The 24738-nt window shown below is 43.6% G+C and overlaps 1 protein-coding gene across 2 annotated transcripts in view; it reads right to left on the bottom strand.

The window, feature by feature from the left end:
- Window positions 1-18649, bottom strand: part of SLC12A2 (solute carrier family 12 member 2) — a 113203-nt gene extending 94554 nt beyond the window's left edge. For both annotated transcript variants that reach the window (XM_038402580.2, XM_038402581.2), the window contains exon 1: window positions 14176-18649. In XM_038402580.2, coding sequence (XP_038258508.1) covers window positions 14176-14832 — 657 coding nt within the window. In that variant the 5' untranslated portion in view covers window positions 14833-18649. The remainder of the gene's footprint in view (window positions 1-14175) is intronic.
- Between the last annotated feature and the right edge of the window lie 6089 nt (window positions 18650-24738).

The raw sequence follows: 24738 nt of genomic DNA, 5'->3' as shown, positions 1-24738 counted from the left end.
TAATGGATTTTGTCTTCAGAGTCTGGATACCATCTGTTTTTCTCCCACACAGAAAAGGATAACAAATTTATTAGAGCATAAGCTTTCGTGAGCTACAGCTCACTTCATCCGATGAAGTGAGCTGTAGCTCACGAAAGCTTATGCTCTAATAAATTTGTTAATCTCTAAGGTGCCACAAGTACTCCTTTTCTTTTTGCAAATACAGACTAACACGGCTGCTACTCTGAAACAGAAAAGGATGTAACAGTTCTCTCATACAAAAAGGTCAAGTAGAAAAATGAGTGATAATCTAGAATGAAAAAGCAGCAAAGACTGCACGCACTTAGAAATCCATCCTCCATGCTGTGCAATTTATCAAGATATTCTGAAGCTGAATATCTCCAGTTGTAATCTGTCGTGAAAGCACTGTGCACTTAAAAAAAAAAGCACAACGCCCAGAAGAGATCATCCCAATTTAAAAAAAAAAAAAAAAAAGAGTTGGGAAGAAGAGGTAGATATTTCATAAGGAATGGGGAGCTGACTGGGAGGCAGCTGAACAGAGAAAGAATCCAGAGGTGGAAGTAGACTGTGGTCCTTCAAAAAAATAAAAGGAAATGAGATTAAATGTCATTTAACTGAAGATACTATCTGTGCCAGTTCCTCATTCCCGAGTCTTAGCTCCTCAGGGAAAGTCTATCATTCATGCACTCATTACTACTGCACTCAAGAATCACATTCTAGAGTATGATCAAAACCCAATGTCATGGCTTGGTTTGCCATCACTTCCCATGCCCTCTGAACATTTCTTCTTTATCACAGTCAGCAGAGGAGCTCTCACTAGAGACCGTGCTTCTTCAGCCTTTGCTCTAGCTTGTCAGAGCACCAGGGGAACTCTTATTTTTTTTTAACCGTCCTTTATCTTCCCTTCTAGTCAATTCTCAAACAACTATACTAAACAGAGGCCAAAGCTTTTGAGTGCATGTCTGGTGTTTTGACACCTCTTTTCTCCCCTCAATACACAGTACAGAAACATTTTTACTTGCCATCTCACTTCTTATTTTTGTTTCAGGGTGTTTCCCCTCCCCTTCCCACCCCTCAGGTTGTGGTTGTGTTTTGGGTTTTCTTTTTTGGCATTTTCCTAATGCTGCATCATGAGATGTATTTTTCTTCGGACATTTCATCATCAGTCCCTTCCCAGAGGTCAAGTTCAGGGCAGAAGCATGGGAGTAGTGAGCTGCCACTCACAGTAGATTGTGCAAGTGTTCAAACTACAATCACACGTGCTTCGCTGAGCTTAGTTCCCCGTCAGGGGGCCTCAAATGCCCTACTAGGCTTCTTGGACTGAGCTCCTTCTTGACTGGAAGGGGGGAAAAAGAGTGTGGTCCTCTTCCAAGCGTTTCCCCTCACAGTAAATTACGCTGATCTTCATGATGCGATCCTTCCTTTCATGCTTTGATCAGCAGTGAAATATCTGATGAGGACATATCCTTGGGCATCAGAGTCAAGACGACTACAAGAACAGATCTCTCAATGCTTTTGTTTCAGACTCAGACATCACTGCATTATTTAATCTTCAAAACAGAAACTGAGTAAATTTTCACAGCCACAGTCACAAAACAGATTTCAGAATTGCAGCTGTGTTAGTCTGTATCCGCAAAAAGAAAAAAGGAGTACTTGTGGCACCTTAGAGACTAAAATTTATTTGAGCATAAGCTTTCGTGAGCTACAGCTCACTTCATTGGATGCTTCCGATGAAGTGAGCTGTAGCTCACAAAAGCTTATGCTCAAATAAATTTGTTAGTTTCTAAGGTGCCACAAGTACTCCTTTTTCTTTTTGCGGTCACAAAACACTTTTCCCTACAAAAGCTTAGATCTGGGAGAACAAGGTGGCAGCTCAAAAGAGGTGGCGAAATACAGCGCTGCTATGTACTCCCCTAACTCCTAATTAAAGCCTGACCTGTTCTCTGTACACTAGTATCAGGTATGCTATTTGGTTCAGCACCTTTTTCAGCTCAGTGACTATCAAAGCATTTGGCACACAAATTCCTGGATGGTCCAGTATATGAGTAACCCCTCTTCTTTTACAGGTACAGTATAGCATTTAAGACTGCTTAGAACCTTCAAACCTTATCAGTGCAACGAAGTGTTAGAATCAGGCTACTCTGATCATTGCACATCTACCTCGCTTGACCACATTATGCATATTTGTGGCCCGCTGACAAGCATCACCCAATGCACTAGAGAAAGATCAGGAACACCTCCAAATCCTGCTTGAGGCACCCAAGGAAGATTTTTTGTACGTCAGTATGCGAGCCAGGCTGAAAAGCTTCAAAGGCCAAAGCTTTGAAACCGACGCTTAATGTCAGTGAAGACTGCTAAGCATCAGGACTCTGTTCCAGTAAGGCCCACATCAGCACAGGCCTCCCTTCCATATCCCAATAATCCCAATTGTCTAACTGTCCCACTGAAATGCCCAGCACTAACAACACTGAGTTCAAGGGCTCTGTCATGCAACTGCTTAGATACTTGGGAGTCTGTGGTAGGAAACTTCAGTTTACTGAATGAGGCACAACCTTCTTACAAGAGGCTCACCTAAATCAAGGCAAACCACCTCTTCTATATCAAACAGTTTACATCAAGGAATCCTAGTTTTACTCTCCTGCTTTCTCAAGCTTGAAGTGCAACAGAGAACAACAATTCAGGTCTCACTGGATGTTCCTGGATGTGCCGCAGTCACTCCTAATCCTCCAATATACTACCACAGATTCCCATGGTACTAATTTTGTGTTCATCTCTCCACATTAGTGGAGAGTTAGGATTTCTCCATACAGTCAGAATGCTTTTTTTGCCTCCACTGATGTTCACAATTGGAAGAAGGGGAAAGAGAAAAGAGGGAAGAGACATTCAGTATAAAAAGCTCTGGCCTGAACCCCAACATACCAGTCCCTCTTATACTGATGCTTCGCAAAGCCCTTTCAAGGCTCCCCCTTGAATAGGGGCAGGATGAAGATAGTAACTCACCCTATTTAGACTTAGATGAGTCAGAGGATCCTGATATTAAATACATCCCTACTATAGAGGAACAGAGACCTTGACTTTACAAGGGAGGACTTCATTCTCCACCAAACCTCTCTCCAAATTCTTACCAAAGTTGTCCAAGATAATTGTTAAAGCCAACACAGTAATCTATAAGGGCCATAACTGAGGTACCCAAGAATCCCTATGAAATATGAATTGTGCCCTTCCACCCATTTTGAATCAGGTGGTGAGAAAGTGTGACTGACTTCTCCCACAGCTGCCTCAGTCCTGAAGGCAGACAGAGGGGAGAGAAATAAAGCCTACATAGCCAAAAGTCAGGTTAAGCTTTGTAAGAAAAGCACTATCTTGGTCAATTCTCTTATCCTCAAAGGCACACACCTGGCTCATCTTGAGGAATGGGCAATATTGGATACTATATATGGTGACAACGGACACACCGACAGCAGTGAATGCCCAAAGGTCTTCAAGCACTGGGGTTCCTAGAAAAGTTCCAGAGAAACTGGGTATCCACCTTAGATCAGAAAAAGGCTGTTTGGGGAGCATGTAGAGTATCTACAAGAGGAAGATAAACATAGCATTGCATTTTCTAAGGCTTGCATCTCCCCCAGGGGTCCTTCCTTCCAGAGTAGGATAAGATAAGTTTTTCATCAACTGGCTTCCAGTGTTTGCTGAGCCTTTAGTCAGCACACCATTACGTGGATCTTATTCTCAGAAGCAGATTGGAAGCCTTTTACTCCTGATGATCCCTACTCAACTCAGACACAGACATTGTTCTGTGGGGCTAGGTTTCAATAAGCCATCATGACTGCATGCATTTCAGTTCCCCCATATCTCCCTCTCTCCACAAAAAGACACCACAATGTTTTAATGTTTATCAATACCAGGAAGAATTGCTGCAGGGAAATCCAATCTGGCCTGGCAGAGAGCAATTAAGGCAGTGCCACCAGGTAAAAGACAAAAAGGGATTTACTCTAGATGTTTCCTGACACACAGTCCTCAGGAAACTGCACCAATATCTAGCCAAATAAGTTCAGGGTCACTACCTCAAGAACCATCACCCCTTTTCTAGATATAAGAGAAGGGCTGTGCATCCTCTGGACTTTGAAGATGCTTACAAGCATAGAGATACTTCCTAAACAGTAGGATTTGCTGAAGCGAGAACAGCACTGCCAGCTAGGTCTTACCTTTGGCATAAACTGCCTTTTTTTTTTTTTTAATTAAATGCACTCTTATCCTGTGTAGATACTTGGACAATTGAGGGATTAGAGACAACACTCTGGTGAGTGCTGAAACATCAATCTGTGTTACTGCTGGGGTGCTGGAGTTGTTAGAATTCAAGACTGACTGCTGGGATTCTGGTTGTTATTGGTAGGGCTCCGTGTCTGTCACAGAGGCTGCAGAAGTCATGGATTCCGTGACTTTTTGCAACCTCCATGACTTCTGCAGTGGCCAGTGTGGCTGGCCCTGGGGCCAGCTGATCAGATGGCCTCAGAGACAGCCACACAGGCGGCTGCTAAGGCAGCCCCGGGCAGCTAGCCCTGGATACCACCCAAGCAGCAGCCGGTGAGGCCGGACCTGAGGACTGCCTAAGCAGCAGTTCTGGGGGCGGCCGGAGCAACCACTGCTCAGCAGCCCCCACGACAGCTGGTGCCGCTGGCCCCAGGGCACCACCCACCCCAGAGCAGCATCTCCCCCCAGGGACTTCTCAGAACAGCGGCCGCCCACCTAAGATTTAGTCAGGGATTTTTATAGTACGAATTATGGTCAGGTCACGGGCTTTTATTAAAAATACCCATGACTAAATCATAGCCTTAATTATTGGGATACAAAGTCTTCCAAGTAGTTTCCATGGCAGATCACTATTAAAAGGCTTTGAAGTGGACTTCAAGGTCTTAAAGGAAGAAAAAAAAAAAATACCCAGATGTGATGTGAAAGTCCTTGTAACTAACAGACTCTAAGCCTCTTCAGAATGGTAGGAGACAAGAAGCAATATTTAATTTGAAATCTATTCTTAAGACACCACTTGTTCAGACTGTAGTGATAACAGATTTGTACACCATGAGAGGAACTATGAATACAGAACTCCACACACTGAGAACATGGTCTATCCAGAAACAGTAGTTGCACATCAGATGTACTGAAAATGCAAGCAGTCAGAACCTTTAGAGACCTAGTATTACAAAAGGTGGTCCTTGTTCAAGTTTGTTTGTCCTTGTTTGTTCAAGTAAACAAAAGAGAGAGACACCAGGTCGCACCTGCTGGAAAGAGCTTTATTTTACAAGATGTTCCAAAGTGCCACATACATGGCAGAGAGGATCATCATCATCATGCAATTGATATTACAGATTCTTACAGGTGGTCCTTAGATAAGGAAGAGTCAGCATAGCTTTGACTAGTCAGGGACGCCAGAGATGAGTTTCCTTACTACTAACCGTTACAAGCTGCCAATCGTCTCATGGCATAAAGGAGACCACATTAGCAAAGAATGTCTTCACCTATATTTTTCCTTTCCACTAGCCCAACTCACAGCATAGATCCTGCAATACTCAGAAGACAATATGCTCAGTGACCATATACTGACTGGCCCAGACAGATTTTCAACTGTTATGGATAGTTAAAGGCAGTCCCATCAACCTGAGAATTTGGACTCAGATCCCCCAGCTAGGGTATTAGCCCAGCCCAGGGGCTCTTTCTGTGACAAGGCAGAGACCATTAAGCATAAAGAGTAACATTTTCAAACGTATTTAAATAACTTAGAAGCCTCTATCCTCCCACTGACTTTCAATGGCACTTAGGCACTTTTGAAAATGTTACCTGCCAACTCCAAGCCTACTGCTATTTTCAAGGTCATCTTCCATACAAACCTGTAACTCCAAAGAGAGAAGGTTTGCAGGGAGGTACAATCAGGCCCAAGTGGACTCCTTCTACTTCAGGGGTTCTCAACCTTTTTCTTTCTGAACACACCCCCCATCTCCCCAACATGCTATAAAAACTCCATGGCCCACCTGTGCCACAACTGTTTTTCTGCATATAAAAATCAGGGCAAGCATTAGGGAGGTAGCAAGCAGAGCAACTGCCCAGGGCCCCAGACACAGGGAGCCCCACAAAGCTAAATTGCATAGGCTTTGGCTTCAGCCCCAGATGGCAGGTCTCAAGGCCCTGGGCTTCAGCCCCATGTGGTGGGACTTCGGCTTTCTGCTCTAAGTCCCAGCAAGTCTAATGCCAGTCCTGCTTGCCAGACCCCCTGAAACCTGCTCGGAGCCCCCAGGCCCCTGGTTGAGAAGGGCTGCTCTACTTGGCTCACAAAGACTACTGGTGCTCTACCTGCAATCCCAACTGAAAGTCTAAACTCCATCCTAGTTTGACAGCCATTACAGACTAAACAGAGATAGACTAACACCTTAGCAACCCTAGCCATCAAGTTAACATAGGGATTGACACTTTTTTTTTTTAAATAAAATTCCCTATGCCATCTGATTATTAATGTGGTCCTGACAAAGTTGACAAAACTTTATATTGATCCATTCAGTACCTGCAAACTCAAGTTTCTTCTACGAAGGTCAGTTTTCTGGTGGCAGAAACTTTAGGGTCTTAGATTCTCTCAATCTGAGCTATTTACCATTTTACCTTATACGAGATTATAGGATAAGGGAGTGCTGCAGACTCTCCAAAATGCCTCTCCAGAGGCAGTGTTGGAAATGCACATTCACTGGGTGTTTTTAAAAAAAAAAAAAAAAAAAAAAAAAAAAAAACACACCAATAGTGGTACTTCTTCCATGCTTTGCCAACAAAGTAAGTCCTACCAATGTGAGACATCACTCATAGAAGATTGAGTGGATATTCAAAAACACATGTTCTCTTGTCTCTGGTTCCCTTCACTAAAGTCCAAATACATACATGGCCTCTATGGAGTGGACTTCCTCAGGGTATCATATGATCCCCTGAGCTTCTTCAGCTTCACTTCCCTTTGAGGGGGCTCAGATGCCCTATTCGACCCTGTGGATATATCTATTCCACAATTAGACACATGGGGGTTAGCCGGTGTCAGCTAACTTGGGCCAGCCACAGGAGTTTAATTGCAGTGTAGCCATAGCGTGGTAGGCTCCTTCTTGAGTAGGGGTGGGAACAAAGGAGAAGTACTCTCCCAACCCCACTAACCGGTGGTGCCAAAAAATGCTGTCACAGTGTATTGTGCAGATCTTCATACTATGAACTTCATTCGTTACATGCTCTGATGAGCTAAAAGTCAACAACGTTGATATTTAACCTATTATGAGAGGCATCCATGTTAGCACCTATGAGATTAATGGGATAATTTGCACCCCTTAGAACTATTGTTTCAGGTTCTGCAAATACAGGCATATGTGACTTCATTAGTTAGCCTCAAATGTGACCCAAGTGTATTTCAGTGACCATAACAGCAGAGACCTTTTGTTAAAGGGTTAGATTGTAGAGAACAGGAAGAAAGCATGAAAGAGTTGACTGTATGCTGTAGTGTTGCATACCAGCTAAATCTGAAGCCCCGATAACTCTACCGTCTTGTCAGTATTCTTTCCACACCCATCCCACTGATGTTCCTAAGAGGACCATCTGTAAACTGATTTCTAATTGTACTTCACAGTGCAACAATCCAGCTGGCTTGAAACTAGAAGTCCATGTGTTAAGGCTCAATGAGTTGATGCAAAACTGCCCCTGTGGATTGTTTCGAAGATGTTTCCACACAAAACATCTCCGAAGTATAGCTATATGGTCCTCTCGATGCATTTAGAGCATTGTTGGCTTTGACTTCCAAGAGGGGATTTTATTTCAAGCTTTTTTTTTTTTTTTAAAAAAAAAAAAAGATATCCCTCACGCTTACCGTGCACAAGTGAGAATCCTGCAGAGACAATGTCCCTGATTCTCAGGGTATGCTACTCTTACAGTGCAGCAGCTGCACTAGTACATTTGTGCTGCTGTAGCATTTACTGACGACACTAAGAGCTTCTCCCATTGGCGTAGGTACTCCATTTCCCTGAGAGGCAGTAGCTATGTTGATGGGAAAGCCCCCCCCCCCCATCGATATAGTGCTGTTTACACCAGGAGTTGGATCAGTATAACTGCATCACGGGGGGGGGGGGTGGATTTTCCACATCCCTGACTGACATAGTTATACCAACATAAGTTTGTAGTGTAGACCAGGGCTGAGAAACAATAATGAACAGCAGCTGTAACACTGGCAGATCGAATCACTCAAGGTTTCCCCCTGCATAAGGCAATCCTGAGGTGGGATAGAGCTGCTGTAGTGACTATTAGCATAGATCCCAAGAGATAAGCTGGGGAAGGGGCACCACAGCCAGAGGCCCCTGAATCTGGCTGATCCCATTGTCAAAATGACCCCTACAAAATGACTCCATACTGGCAACCAGGAGGCTACTCTAGTGTGCACTAGAGACCAGGCTGGCACCTGACAGCTCCAGGTGAATGTGAATGTGGCTGGAAGTCACTTGCCTCCACCTCAACATCTGTACCAAAAATAATTTGGCCAAGCTGGAGAATCTGGCCCAGTAACTCTAAAGAGGGGAATGTTATTTACTGTCCAATTCCGCTTCCCTGATACTGTCACAATGCCAGATTCCCACCTATCCACCCAACTGCCCCTCTGAGTTTGTAGGTGTTTCCTTTCTCCTCTCCCCACACTATTTTTATTATAGACATTTTGCTATCCTGTGGATGATCATCTTGAACTTATTCTTTCCCCTTAGAGCTTTGCCCCTTAGCCAAAAGAACAGATTAGAATGTTCAGAAAGCAGCATTTATATTTGCCAGGAAGTAGAAAACTATCAGGAGAAGACTTGGCTCACAAGCTACCCAGTTACTACTGTCCTCAAGGGTCAAACAAGGGGCACTAAGGAGTTGGAGTACTTCACATGTGACATTAAAAACTAAGTTCTTTCTCATAAAGTTTTAAATAAGAGAATGTTACACTACCGCTTAATCTACATTTAAAAGTTAGATCAACAGAGCTACATTGCTCAGAGTGCGGAAAAATTTCACACCCCGAGTACCGTAGTTAGGTTGACCTAACCCCCAGTGAGACATGGCTAGGTCGATGGAAGGATTCATCTATAAACTCAATTACCACCTCTCAGAGAGTTAGTTTAACCATAGGGTGGAAAAACCCCTTCCATCGATGTAGAAGGCATCTACACTATGGTGATTCCAGGTGAAGTTATAAATATATTTACGTACAGTCATGGTAATCCGTCACCTGTCTAGTTTTGAGTACCCTTAACTGGAGATGTTCAAGTCCTGGAAGAGGGGTAACCAAGAACTGTATTATAGCATGATGAAGTCTTCAACTTAGAATTTAGAACATCTCTCACCCTATGTTCTTCAAAACCAAATCTCTCTCCCTCTCCTCCCAGTGGCATATACTTAACAGAACTAGCTCTTACATAGTTTTAAGGAAAAAAACACAGTGAAAGTCAGACAACACCAAACAGATCCACAGAACAGAACTTCTCTGCGGTTTTCTTGTCCATCTTTCCCCACCCACCCAATAACCCCTCATTTCAATTCTAGACCTATGTTCAACAGGGACTGGCACTTATGCTAAGCAGCATTTTAGTGATAGGTATAGGGACAGGCATGAGAGCTGTGAAGTCATTTCTCCTAACACTCAAGGGGAAGAAACAGTTTTAAAGGATCAAGTCACTAATCAGATCAGCAAAGGACAGACTCATCCACCCAAAGTTAAGCTTGGCTATCTTACCCACCCTCTGACCTGTCATTATCTGAACACAAAAGTCTGACAAATTCAGCATGTGGCACCCTCTATGTCCATTTCAATACGAGACTTGGAATACAACAGAAAGCAACTCATCTATTTGAATTTACTAATTCCTAGTGCTCACTACCTCAGTGATAGGGGTATCTGAAGCTGAAAACAGCTCTAAACTACATCTGAGCCTCTGTTTCCATTAGTAGAAAGTTAGGCTGATCAACTCAAGTATCATCCAGACGCCAAACCAGTGCAAACCAAACCAGTGTTTCAAACAAATAGTTTCAAGTATTACATCTTTCCCTCTCCCCAGTCACACAAATTATAAAAACCACAAAAAAAGGACTTTTTAAAATGTCTTCCTCCACCCACTGAGTGATCGATACCAGAACCACCCAAGCAAAAAAGGAAAGAATGAAAACGATACAAAGTACTGTAAAATACAATAAACTAAAAGATGACAAGACAAGACTGTTTTCCCCCTCTAATCTTTCAATTAGAAGTAACACCGCAATACTGACCTCAATGAGTAGGTCTACACCATAGCTGGCAGAAAGATTACCAGCGCAGTAGACACCCTTGTGCTATTATGGCTCAAACCTGTACACTAAAAACAGCAGTGTAGACACTGATGCACAGGCAGATGCCCAGGCTAGCCACCTAAACTTGGACTCACCTGACCCCTTAGGTCTATCTCCACCAGTGCAACAATGTCAACACTTAACACACTAGCTCAAGCTCACCTAGTGCAAGTCTGTTTACCCAAGCCAAGAGGCTTGCTCTCAGCTGTAGTGTAGACATACCCAAAAGGCACAAGGACTATTTACATGAGTGACACTACTAAGTCTTTGCCATGTCCACATGTATACGAAGATAGTTACAGTTATTGTGGGAATAACAGGTTATAATTTTTAACTGTATTAGATTAATATACCTTTTGTATTACAAAAAAGCTGGAGAACACCCTTCACTGATTGCATACTTGAACATGCAGATGTAATAAAGACATTGTCTAGTGGTCTGAACCCATGACTGGAAGTTAGAAGCACCTGAAATTGGGGAGGGGGGAGGTTGTTTGTTTTCATAGGGTTTTAAAAAACAAAAGACAAGAGGTAAACTGACAGGGCCACATTGTGCCATCTGTTTCTAAACTCGACACTAATGATTTAAGAAATGGCAGCACTGTGTGGCCTCCAGATGGGTATATAATTGAAGCACGTAGTTGTGGTATTTCTAGAGAGATAAAGACAGAGGCATTAGATGCAGTTATACATAACATATACATGTATTTAGAATGCCCAAGTTCCTTTATCAGACCAACTACTTCTGTCAGACTTACAGAAAGTGAAACGGCGAGGGTCTCGCTAAAACTAAGGATGATGCTTCCCTACCTGAGGGGGGGTTGAGAGGATTTACTTGCTACTATCTATTAGGTGCTTTGATGGTGAAGCACATTGAAGAGCTAAATATTATTTAAAATGTGCAGCGTTCCAATTATAACTATTATCTTTTCATATATTTGTAATACCAGATTATTCAAAATTAGAGGAAAACACATATTACCCTTAATTTTTCAAACATACAACTTGTTATTTCCATATCAAATTTCTTTACAGACACTTGTTTACTCCAAGGAACAAACCCATGACAAGTTTTAAAACTATTAAATTTGAGATTTTTGCCTTTTTTTTTTTTAAAATAAAAACCGTTAAGTTGTGAACTACTATCTACCCATATATACCCTTGCTCCCTCCCTACCCTCCACCCCAGACCAAGATAATAACTTGGGTAGCGTTTTACTAAGCTTCCTAATAAAATGCGTTTGAGTGATCATGCTGGTTTAGAACCAACATGCAACGTTTCACCCCAAAATGTAGCTTAAGGAAGTTGAAAACCTCATGAAGTCATAGGCTTAGAATTCAATTGCTTCTTCAATTGCAAAGCCGTGAAATCCTGTCAAACCTCTGAGGTTCAAATTCTAAATTTTATGGTTTAAATTAACTTGGATTGTGATGGAAAGAATATTTAAGCACTATCTCTCTTCCCATCCCCCCCAAAAAAGATTTTTTTTTCCTCCACCCTACATGTTGGATCAATACCAGATACCACCCCCCCCCAAACACACACACTCTACGTGTTGTATTCATGAAAGAAATCAAAACAATGGTAAATGGCCACTCATGTTCCACATTAATTTATAAACAGGATTCTAAGAAAGAGAAACATGAATAAGATAAGACAAGAAAGATGATAGGAACAACAATTATGTTTAATTGCTGCAGATAAGATGGAAAATACACATACAAAATAAAAACAGAAAGGAAAGGAAAAACATCACATTTCAAAGTGTGTTAGTGTTTACATTTGACATGTGGAAACTTCAGCACTTTTAGTGATACAGTGGTCTATTTAAGTGGCTCTAGATCAGAGGTGGGCAAACTACGGCCTGCGGGCCACATTCGGCCCGTGGGACCGTCCTGCCCAGCCCCTGAGCTCCCGGCTGGGAAGGCTAGTCCCCAGCCCCTCCCCCGCAGCTACACAGCCATACAGGCAGCGCTCTGGGAGGCAGCATGTCTAGCTCTGGCTGGGTGGCATGGCTGCCAGACATGGTGCTTTGAGCAGCATGGTAAGGGGGCCAGGGGGCAATTGGATAGGGCTGAGGTTCTGGAGGGTGGGGGCATGGGACAGGGGGTTAAGATAGGGAGTGGTGTCCCAGGGGCGGTTGGATGGGTGAGAAGTGGGAGGGGGTAGAGGCCAGACTGTTTGGGGAGGCACAGCCTTCCCTACCTGGCCCCCCATACAGTTCCGCACCCCAATGTGGCCCTCAGTCCAAAAAGTTTGCCCTTCCCTGCTCTAGATTCAAGGTTTTAACAGGACTCAACAAACCTGCTCTGAACTGCATGAAACACAGCAGTTACTTCTTCCCACTGCCTCAGGTCAAATGTCTGACCCCATCTATTTTTTTATGAAGTTATGACTTGAGAATTATACCATATAATTTGTTCACAATGCGTGTTACTCCTAGTAATCTTTAGCAGGAGTTATTTATGCACTCATGCAATTTATTTATCTCATGCAATGAGAATTTTTAAATTAAGCATTTAGAATTCAGAAGGAAGTAGATCAATGATGCAGACTATATGAGCTAATGTCAAATATAATGCAGCATGAATTTAAAATAGGCTAAGCGCTAAATTAATTTATATAAAATTCTATTAGAAATATGAAAAAAGGAAACAGATACAACTATAGCTTTGTGGTATGCAGTAATCATTAGTACAAAGGGGGGAAGTTACTGAAGACAAAACAATGCTATTAAGCACAACTGCTAATACAAAGCATTGAGAGCTAGGATGAAAAGAGGTCAGAACACACAAGTTTCCTTATTTTTAATCAATAGACAGTCTCAACAAAAAGTAATCCCCATTTGCCAAGTTTTACCTAGACCAGAAATAGTCTTTAATTAGTATTTAAAATTAAAAAGTCTCTAACCCATGTCCACATACCAACCAACCAAGGGGCAGTTTCATTCAGCAAGATATCAGCATCTGAAAATTCAGAGACTATAAAGCCAGGATGGGCCATTGCTATAATTGTCCGATCCCATAAACTTCCCTTGATTTCTGTTTGAACTGGAATATCTGTTTTCAAAAAGCATATCTATATACTGTGCAGAAGCTTTAACATACTGACTACTCCAAAATGTGGCAGAAGCTTACAGTTCTGCAGTTTTAAAGTCTTGTTATATCTAGTACCCAGCAGAATTTAAAGGAACCAGTGAAGAAGACAGACAAGAGACTCAATTACAATAATGAAACTGCCTTCTCCTTCCCTACCAAAACACGGTTTAATTCAAAATAAGGGGTAAAGAGTGTTCCATGTGAGCTCTTCTATTTTTTTGCCTGAGGTCAATAAAAGCAGCTTTGATGATTTAATGACATGCTGCACTTGGGAGTGGAAATCTCTTACTTGTAATTACCTTTTCCCTATCTACCCGATCATAGATTCTCCTCTCAGCTGCAATAAAACCATTTCATGTATAATTTTGACTGGCTCCCACTGCCCGGCGACCCAACTCCTGCATACCTTTAATATCTTTGCGTGACAAGTTGTTGCTGTTTCCGTTTTCTTCCCAATACAAATCCACACTTATCTCAAGCCGGCCCGTGGTCAATGGGAACAGACACCGAGAAGGGGGGGGGGGGGAGGGAGAGGGGTCTTCCAGTTGTTTCTCCGTTGGCCAAATTCAGACCGGCGGGAGGGGGAGCAAAGGCTTCCTATTTCAACCCAGCAGCCCCTGCTCAGCCCTGTTATCCGGCCCCCACGTGGGAAGAGGAAGGAAGCGAAGGGCTCTGAAGCTCCCGGGCTGAGGAATGGAGCTCTCTGCAGTCTCTTACCTTGTCCAGCTCATCGTGCAGCTCGGCCAGGCTGGGCCGGATGAGCTTCTCGCCCAGCTCGGCGGCCGTGTGCCGGTAGTGGTCTATCCTGGGCACGGCGTCCATGGTGTTGTGGCCGAAGGTGCGCAGATAGTAAGTGTTGGTGTGGGTATCATAGTGATGATGCCCCCCGGAGCCGCCGCCGCCCCCGGAGTGGAGGCTGCCCTCGCTCAGCACCGTGTCGCCGCCGTTCTGGAAGCTGACACCGCCGCCCTCCAGGCCCCCGCCGGGCTCGGCCGGGCTCTCATCACCGGCCGATGGGTCCACAAAGTTCACCCGAAACCTGCCCTTGGCTTCCTCGCTGCCCTTCCCCGCTGCGCCGCCCTGCCCGCCAGGTTTCGGGGGCTCGTCCGCCGCCGCCCGGCCAGAGCCCTCCGCCACCAGGTCCACCTGGAAGCGGCTCTGGCTTGGGGTGGGACCCAGCGGTCTGCACAGCGCGTCCCCGGCCGCTGCCACCACAGACAGCCCCGCTTCTGGCGCAGAGTCGGCAGCGGGCGCATCCCCAACGCCAGCCGGCAAACGCGGCGTTTCCTCAGTCTCTCCAGACCCCGCTGCTGCCGGCTGCGGCTGCTGCTCCTGCTCCCGGGTGGAGCCGGACAGCGGCTGTTTTCCCTCCATGTCTCCGGCTTACGGCGCAGCGAACGAGCGACAGCCCCGGCTGCCTCTGAAACCTGAGCGGCGGCTCCGCTGCTTTAAACGGCCAACCACCAGCCGGGCTGCCCCGAGACCACGCAACGCGCCGCGCCCGCCCCTCGGCGCCTCTCCCCTCCCTCCGCCGCAGCGCCAGGTGATGATGATGATGCTACTGCCGGGGCGGCTCTTCTGTCTCGCCCGCCCGCCCGCAACAAGCCCCTAATCCCGGGGAAGGGGCAGGAACAGCCGCCTTGCTGAGCGCTCCGCACCGGACCCCGACACCTCTTGCTCCCCCCGGCACCGACCGGGCGCCCCGGCTGAGGAAACACGCGGTGCCCGCTCCCCCCTGCGCTACCTGACCTAAACCCACAGCCACCCTGACGCCGGCGAGCGGCGATCCCCACACTCCGAGCCAGGGCCCCACGCCGCGGCACGGACACCCCGAGCAGGAGGCGGAGCGGCGCTCGCCCAGCCCCAAAGCCCTGACAGCGCCGCGCTGCGAGCAGCCGGCAGAGCTGGCCGGGCTCAGCCAATCGCCGCTCCCCCGCGCGGCTGGGTCTTTAAAGCGACACGAGGCCGGGCGAGCGGCGGAAGTGGTTCCTTCTCAGTTCTCGCCCTCGGGGGCTGTTGGCGGCCCGTCCGCTGGGACTCGCTCGCCTTCGGGCCCAATGAGCCTGGCTCCGCTTCCCTTTCCCGGGGCGGGGGCGGGGGCGCGGGCGCGGGCGCCGCCCGTCTCGGAGGCTCCTCCTGCACCGTCCCGCCGGCCGCGTTGCGGCAGCAGGAGACACCCCGCTCTGGGGCGGATGCTAGCGCCGCGACTGCGGCATCCGCCGCCTCGGAGGGAGGGGGCGAGGCGCAGGCTGCGATCGCGCTGCCCAAGCAGCCTCATCCAGCCCCGCCCGGGGGGCGACTGGGGCCGGGCCGGGCCGGGCCGGTCCCGCCCCGCCCCCTGGCCTAGCCTCGCGCTCGCCTGCTTCCCCCGGTTTGAAAGTTATCAGCCCGCCGGCTGTGAGTGTGCAGGCGGCGGCGCGGTGGGAGATCTCGCGAGAAGAGCCAGGGGCGAAGCTGTTGGGGTGACGGGGCGGTATGGGCTCCCCGAGGCGCGCGGGCGCTGGCAGACCGCTTGAGGGCGGCGGCGGCGGCGGCGGCGGGAGTAGGTCAGGGGGATGCTAAGCGGCAGGAACCTGGGGGGTTGCGGTAATTACAGCCGTTTTCCATGTCTCCGCTACCCTTTTTCTGTCTGCGGTGCGGGACGAGTCCTCACCAGGAGTGCTTCCACCCCCGTCAGCGGGGCAGTGTGGGGGGCTGGGAGCCCAGGCTCTCGCCTCCCTGCTCAGTGGTGCTGGAACACTTTTTATAGTGGCGGTGCTAAGAGGCAGCGAACCAAACATAAAGCAGTGGTGCCTGAACCTTTTACCTCCCACCCCTTCTCTGTCCTCCCAGACCTAGTTCTTGGGGGCAGGGCCATGGCTCAGAGGAGACATGGACAGAGATAAGGGGGCTGGCAGCCGGGCCCCCAGGTGGTGGGGGGGGGAGGGGGTCTGTGGCTGGGACTCTGGGCACAGGCTGGGGATACTGCAGTACCCGCTGTATGCCTGTGTCCCCACTGAGAGCTCAGCTACCCCCTGGGCTCTCCGCTCTGTGCTTCTGGGAGCTGGCTACTGCTCAGGCTCACCACTGTCGCTCAGGCTCAGAGCTGGGCTTATCCCCCCCCCCCCCCCAAGGGTCTTGGCTTCCTGCTTATAAATTGTGTGTCCTCTATAACACTGAGAGAGAGAGATGCACAGCTGTTTGCTCCCCCAGGTATTAAATTACTTACTCTGGGTTAATTGATAAGCAAAAATGATTTTATTAAGTATAAAAAGTAGGATTTAAGTGGTTCCACGTAATAACAGACAGAACAAAGTAAGTTACCAAGCAGAATAAAACAAAACATGCAAGTCTAAGCCTAAAACAGTAGGAAACTGAATACACTCCATCAGAGAAGTCCCAATAAGCTTCTTTCACCAACTAGACTCCTTCCAAGTCTGGGCCCAATCCTTTTCAGACGAACGTTGTGGCTTATGGTTTGGGTCCAGCAATCACTCACACCCCTGTAGTTACTATCCTTTGTTGCAGTTTCTTTCAGGCATCTCTTTGGAGTGGAGAGGCCATCTCTTGAGCCATCTGAAGACAAAATGGAGGGGCTTTCAGAGCCTTTTATATTCTCTCTCTTGTGGGCAGAAACCCCTTTGTTCTTTTGTGCAAAATCACAGCAACAAGATGGAGTTTGTAGCCACCTACCAAGTCGCATGTCCATGAATGATTCAGCTTTTTGGAGGCCGACGCCATTGTTTACGTGTTAGTTTGAACATTCCCAGGAAAGCTCAGATGTGGATTGGCGTCTCCCAAGGTCCATTGTCAGTTAAGTGTTTGTTTCTTGATTGGGCAGTTACTCAGAATAGTCCTTTCTCAAGAAGCTGACCAAATGCTTCACTGATGTTACTTAGAATCAAACACATTGAGATACAAGTACATAGCCAATATTCATAACTTCAAATACAAAACTGATACACACATACAGACATCATAATCATAACCAGCAAATTAGAACCTTTCCATAAATACCTTACTTGACCTCCTTTGTACAAGATTTGGTGCAACTATAGGACCTTGGTTGCAATAATGATCTATACAGTCACAGTTCATGTCAATAACGTCACAGAAGGGATGAAACAGGACCAACTGGCAACACCTTCTATACTCAGACTTGGAGGGGAGACAGCAGGATGTCCCACCACCACAGTCACTAACTACCACTTACCCAGTGGAGGAGAGACAGAGGGGTAAATTTAATTTTTTTCTGCTTCTGTATTATAAAAAAATAAAACCAGATAATGAAGGTTTTCATTATTTTTATTTTCCTTTACAGACTCTCACTAATGCAAATTTGAAATCTAGGGGCTTCTTTGGGTTGAAGATACCAGTTGTCATTGATGCATAGTTTTGCTGAATTTAAATGTCAATACCGTAACCTTAAACGTCACCTGGAAACTCACAGTCAGCCAGTGCAGAGCATGGAACACAGATTGAATATGCTCACAGTTAGATACTCCATTTATCAAACAGGCTGCCCCATGTTTCATCAGCTTTGGTTTCTGGATGGATGTAAGGTGTAATCCCCAAGTAGAATGCACTGCTATTATATTATTATAAAAAAGAATTCCCAGTAGAGGATACCCTTTAATCTCTGTCATATAGGACAACATTCAAACATTGTAGATATTTTTTGCAAGTTGGTAAAAAATGGTTTAGGTGCTTCAATACTACAGTGATGAGAGCTGTTTAAAAACCTGAATGCATAGATATTCTTTTTTTCTGTTTGTATTTGGGTTGATAGACCCTGAAGAAAGAGGTGTGAATTATGACAATAGCCACCAAAAAAAATCTTAGTTGTTTTTAAAATGTCAGTCTAACACGTGTTTAGGACACTTTCTTGATAACTGATCATGGCAAAATGTATTATTCCTACATCTGAAAACTATTTTCAAGAAAGGACTGATTGCAGCTTCTCACAGACAGTCTGAACTGAGTAATTTGAAGAAGAGGGTAGGAAATAACATCTTTGGCCAGTTTTGATGCTCCTGAAAAATGGCTTGACACAACATTCAATCTGTGACATTGTAAATGCAAAATGTTCTCTAAAGGGCAATGAAAAATAGGACTGCTACTGTTTATTTTATTCAATTTTTCAAGATGTATAACTTGTTGCTATTATTTTAAAATAATAATAATAAAAGGCCTAGACGCAGCAATGAGCTGTGCATGAATGAAAATGTCTGCCTATATGTAATTCATTGAAAAATCAAGGTTTTCATTTCCAGAGTATGATAGTCCAAACCTCCTACCCAATTATATTTTTAAAATTTAAAAAAATGTTTTTACTTTGCGCACAAAAGTCTATAAGGTGCCAAACTTCATTTTTCAGTTCCTTCACCTCTAGATGCATTTAACTTCTCAACAACAAATTTGGTGACAACCCAACAGGCTATCCAAGGCCAGCAGGGACCATTGTGATCCTATAGTATAACCTCCTGCATAACAAAGGTCTACAACTTCCCCAAAATAATTCCTAGAGCAGATCTTTCAGAAAAACATAAAATCTTGATTTAAAAATAGTCAGTGATGGATAATGTGCCACGATCATTGATATATTGTTCAATGGTTAATTATTCTCACTGTAAAATTGTATACCTTATTTCCAGTCTGAATTTGTCTCACTGGAACTTTCAGCTATTGGATAGTATTATGACTTTCTCTGCTTGGTTGAAGAGTCCGTTATTAAATATTTGTTCCCTATGTAGGAATTGACAGTCTGTAATCAAGTCACCCCCTTAACCTTCTATTTGTTAAGATGAACAGATTAAAGTCTTTGAGTCTATCGCTAAAGTGTGTTTTTTAATGTTTTGATGATTCTCATGGCTCTTCTCTGAACCCTCTTCAATTTATCAACATCCTTGAATTGTGGGCACCAGAACTGGACACAGTATTCCAGCAATGGTCACAGTAGTGCCAAATACAGAGATAAAATAACCTCTCTACTCCTCCTCAAGATTCTCCTGTTTACTCATCCCAGGATTGCATTCATTTTTTTGGCACATTGTCTCACACTGATGCACATTGTCACACAGGAGCTCATGTTCAGCTGATTACCCATCATGACCCCCAAATCTTTTTCAGAGTCACTGCTTCCCAGGTTAGAGTCCCCCATCCTGTAAGTATGACCTACATTCTTTGTTCCTAAATGTTTACATTTAGCTTAGCCATCTTAAAATGCATATTTGCTTGTGCTCAGTTTACAACATGATTTAGATCACTCTGAATCAGTGACCTGTACTTTTTATTATTTACCACTCCCCAATTTTTATGTCATCCATAAACTTTATCGGTGATGATTTTATGTTTTCTTCTAGGTCGGTGATACTACTGGAAACACACCTATTTGATGAGAATTCCAATTTCACCATTACATTTTAAGACCTATCAGTTGGCCAGTCTTTAATCCATTTAATGTGTGCTGTGTTAATTTTGTACTGTTCTCGTTTTTTATTTAAAATGTTATGTGGTAAAGTAAAATGCCTTACAGAAATTTAAGTATATTACATCAACACTATTACCTTTATCAACCAAATTTATAATCTCACCAAAAAGGGATATTGAGTTAGGTTGGCAGTATCTATTTTCCATATTGAATTGCATTAATTACATTACCCTCCTTTAATTCTTTATTAATCAAGTCCCATATCAGCTGCTCCATTAGCTTGCCCAGGATCAATGTCAGGCTGACAGGCCTATAATTAGATGGGTCATTTGGTTTACCCTTTTTAAAAATTGGTACGAGATTACCTTTTTCCAGTCTTCTGGAAATGCCCCAGTGCTCCAAGTCTTATTGAAAAATCAACATTTATGGTCCAGCCAGTTCTTTTAAAACTCTTGGATGTAAGTTAGCTGGACCTGCTGATTTAAAAATGTCTAATTTTAGTAGTAGTAGGGGGAGAGAGCAAGAGAGACAACAATGGATTCAAAAGATGGGGATACTGGTCTTTTCTTAATTCCTGTCCATCAGAGGACTTTGCTGGAGGTGAATCTAAACATAGTTTGAGTTTAGTCCACAAAGCTTGTCTGTAGTCCATAAACGTATTTTAGGCTTAATCCACATAGCTTGGTTTACATCACATATCTTCGGCTTAGTCTATAAATTTCTTGATGGTCTCCAGTACTTCTTGAAAGGAACAGATAATATAAGACAGAATGCAGGAGATTTCTTCCAAAATCCATGGAGTGAACATGAAAGAGAGTAATTGAACTGAAAAATATAGTAAGCTATGGTGAAATTTTGACTTTGTTCAATGGATAAGAGCTTGAGAAACACAGTGGATGATGCAGAGAACAATGTCAGAATAAAGAATCTCAGGCTAGGTCTGGGAGAAACCACAGGAGCAGTGTCTAGTTTTTTTCTTAGCAATGTTGACTTAAGTTGTTCAAGCCAATAGCATGACATTCCCTTTTAGCAGCAAGGATCTCATTCACACATACACACACAAAATCCCTGCACCATGCATATTGTATAAACAGGCATAAATATCACATGATCACCTCAAAAGAACTGCTCATACGTTCTTAAGGCATTTGTAAGCTATTTCAATTTGGAAATTATGATTATCACTAGCTTAATGCCTATTTCTGGTTTTAAAAAGCAAATGTTTTCATATATATATAAAAAGGGGGTAACCCTTCAAGTCATATTATAGTCATGATACAGAACTATTCATGAACCCTGCAATATATTAATTCATCATTAATTTTTCATGTGTTAGAAATCAAACAGTTTTCATAGTACTTATTTAATAAGCTACTACAAATAAATATTACCATACATCATTTTTCATTTACAGTATTTTTATAGTAGCTTATTTCTTTCTAAAGCACTAAATACACTTTGTACACTGCATGGAATATATAGCAAGGATTTAATTATGGATGAAATGCTCCTCTTAGGGTGGAATTCGGCAATTATGTAACAGTGCACACAGAAACATTGCACAATAATTCAGAGAAGAAAGTGGTATATCCAGTTGAAATAGTTAATTAAATGTTTCCTAATACAGTTCCACTTACATTATTACTATAATGAACTGCAGGTATCACTGGTGAACAAAGCAGAATATAACACACTAACATCTCAATGAAATCAAAATGGCATAATGCATGATTAAAGTTTAGAAAAGATTATTTTATCACAATATTACATATAAAATATTTCCTCAAAGTGTGACGCAGTGCTAAAGATTTGTAGTGGTGTCACTTCAAATCCTGTCAAAGATTATAAAAACAGAACAAGTGAAAAATCCAACTTTGGTTGGAAAAGAAAGGAATGAACCAAATATATGCACAGATGGAAAAATAATAGGACATGATTGGATTCTTATTACCAGACACATTTTGTTTTACTGTTGGCAGGAATCAGAAATACACTCAAAGTTAAAGTGGCTCTCATTATTAGCAGAAGACATGAAGAAGGAAATGAGGTTTCACATGCCAGACTATAAACTAATGAGCACGTGGAGGGAAATATGTGGTTTCTATGTTTGAAGTAGTTCAAAGATGCAGAAACTGCCTTCAGGAATGGCTGTCTCTGTTACTGGTCTAAATGTCAAGGTTTAATACTAATATCCATTATTTGAGGCATGTAACTAAATGAGCAGCTAAGTTTCTTAAACATTTTTTATTTAAAAAGTTATAATATTCAAGGAAATAATATTCTACTTTCTTTATTATAATTAAACCATAAGATCTAATACATAAATATTTCCAGTTACATTATTTTATATGGTCCTGATCCTCCATCCCTGCATCAGTTTTATGTTGGTGTGACTCCATTCACCACAATGGAGTCACACCAGTGTAAGACTGGTGTAACAAAATGGAGACTGAGGCCCATATATATTTCAGCCACATCTGATATCCTGAACTTGAGGATGTTGAATATGGAGCACAGGTGTTTATCCCTGCATTCACCCCTTCTCCTCTCCCTTCCATTCCACTACAAAGCTAGGCACACATAGTATTCTGCTACTGTGTTCTTTATTTTGTACTTTATATCTATTGCAGACGTCTGTCCAAATGAATGCATTAAAAAATACTTTATTTCTCTTTCCAGATTACTGGATGAATTCCTGAGCAATTATCACATAGTCATGTGGCAATTTACCTGTATTTGTATTAAACTAATCCTAGCCACCAGAAAAAATATTAATTATAGCACCGCACTTCTGAAAGATTGCCAGACAAATCCTATGATTAAGGCCCTTTGGACTGAAAAATTTTGGGAAAGCTGTATTAGCAGCCAGCTGTAAAGGTACAACAATTTATTTCAGGGTACTTGCTTGTTCTCTATAAGCTTTTTGATGTATCCTTGTATACATTCAGGCTTCCATTACCCCAACTCGTACTCTTCTACATATACTCTGTTTTTGCCATTTTTTGCAACCAGGCTGCTTTCAGGGGGTGCCATTAAAAAGAATCTGGGTATTATCAAAATTCATCTTCTATGTTTCAATGTTATCCTTTAAGGGAGATTAGCAATGTCCTCTCCCAGGAATTTCTTTTGATAATACTATAATAGCAGTGCAATCTACTTAGGGGCTTTACGTGACATCCATCCGGAAACCAAAGCTGATGCAAGATGTGGCTGCATGTTTGGTAAATGGAGTATCTGACTGGGAGCATATTCAACCTGTGTTCCATGCTCTGCACTGGCTGGCTGAGAATTTCCAGATGAAAAGGTTCTGGTTTCTTTATAGTCAAACTGACTTAGCACCCAAAAGACCATCTCTCTCCCCCTACTATACCACCACAGTTGAGATCGACAGAGGTCTCCATGTATATTGTGGAGCCCCCATGGTATAAATGGTAGGGGGCTGCTGGCAGGGCACTGACTGTGAGGGCCCTACCGCTATGGAATTTGTGCCCCTCCCTTGGTCTGGCATAGGATTCCTGAAAGGCTCAGCATTTTTCCCAGGCATTTGAAAATAGGGGGTGAATTGTTCAAATTAACTTAGACACAAGGGACAAGCAACACACACTGCTTTTATTAGTCACTAAAATACATGGAATTTTGGATTTTTTTTGGAGGACATCTGCACGTGTTTTCTTTGGGGATGGAGGACCCTGGGCGTTGTGGGACTTGGGCAGTTGTATTTGGGGGGGGAGTGTCAAGATTCTGAGATTCCATGCGGGAGTCTAGACCCCTTGCACACTATTGAATACAGGTCCACAGGGGCGCTGTGCCCTAGCATGCAGGGAGATTTAGGAGCATGGATAAATGGGGGGGTGGGACATGAAGCAGGATTGATGAAGCTTTGCACAACTCTGGCAGCACAAAATAGTTGTAAAGCTTCCTGCAGCAAAGAATCTCTGGGTAATGTAGAAGAGTCACCATACTCTCCTACGCTACCATGCCTTCCAGCAGTTGGTATAGCGGGCATGGCCAATGAAAAGGGGGTATGGTCAGGACTCTTTTACAGCCCAGTGAATTCCAGCTGCAGGAACTATTCCTTTGGATGAAATGAAATGTAAACAATTTCATCATTAAAGGAAAAAATAACATTATAAGCAATTGAAAGCAGAATTATAATGCAAATCTATACCTACACTGATCTTAGCCCCACAAAGCAAGGACAATGAGCTTTTACTTTACATAATAATGAATGAGAGAAAACAGCTTGAGTTGAAATTCTTGTGTGTAATTATAGATGGACATTTTAAAACATACAATAGCCTCACAGTTTTCAGTTTTACACTTGTGTTCCTCCCACAGACTTACCGTGGACATTACTAACACCAAAGGCAATCAAATCCATTATAATCTTATAAGTAGTAGAAGTTGAAGGTATAAGTTTGTACTAATGCATTTGTTTCTCCTTGCTTTCAGTCCTTATCTTGGGAATACAGATTGTATTACCAGTATTAATTGTACATCTTTTGTGTGACTTCTCAAGATAAGTTGGCAGGATAAGATGCTATGTAAATTATTGAATCCTTGAACAATGCTAAGTATTATAGTTGAGCTTTTTATTTAACGAGTTCTTGAAGGATGTTAGTGCTTAGGTAGTGGGCTCACCTGTATATTTTCAAAGAATTGGACACTAGGCTACTGAAATCACTGGCAAATCATTCCAAACAAGAGAAGCCCAGTAACATCAACTGCATAAGGTATGCAGCCATTTTCCTTCCATTCATGAAAAGTTTCATTGAACTTTTCTAGGATAAATTCAGGATTATCAGAGGGACCTAACAAAGCTAGGTGAATGGTCAGCATGATGGCAGATGAAATTCAGTGTTCACAAATGC

The sequence above is a fragment of the Dermochelys coriacea genome, chromosome 5, assembly GCF_009764565.3.
Source record: "Dermochelys coriacea isolate rDerCor1 chromosome 5, rDerCor1.pri.v4, whole genome shotgun sequence".
Classification (NCBI taxonomy): Eukaryota; Metazoa; Chordata; order Testudines; family Dermochelyidae; genus Dermochelys; species Dermochelys coriacea.
The sequence above is the reverse complement of the archived record's forward strand: the minus strand, read 5'-3'. Positions and strand labels throughout refer to the sequence as shown.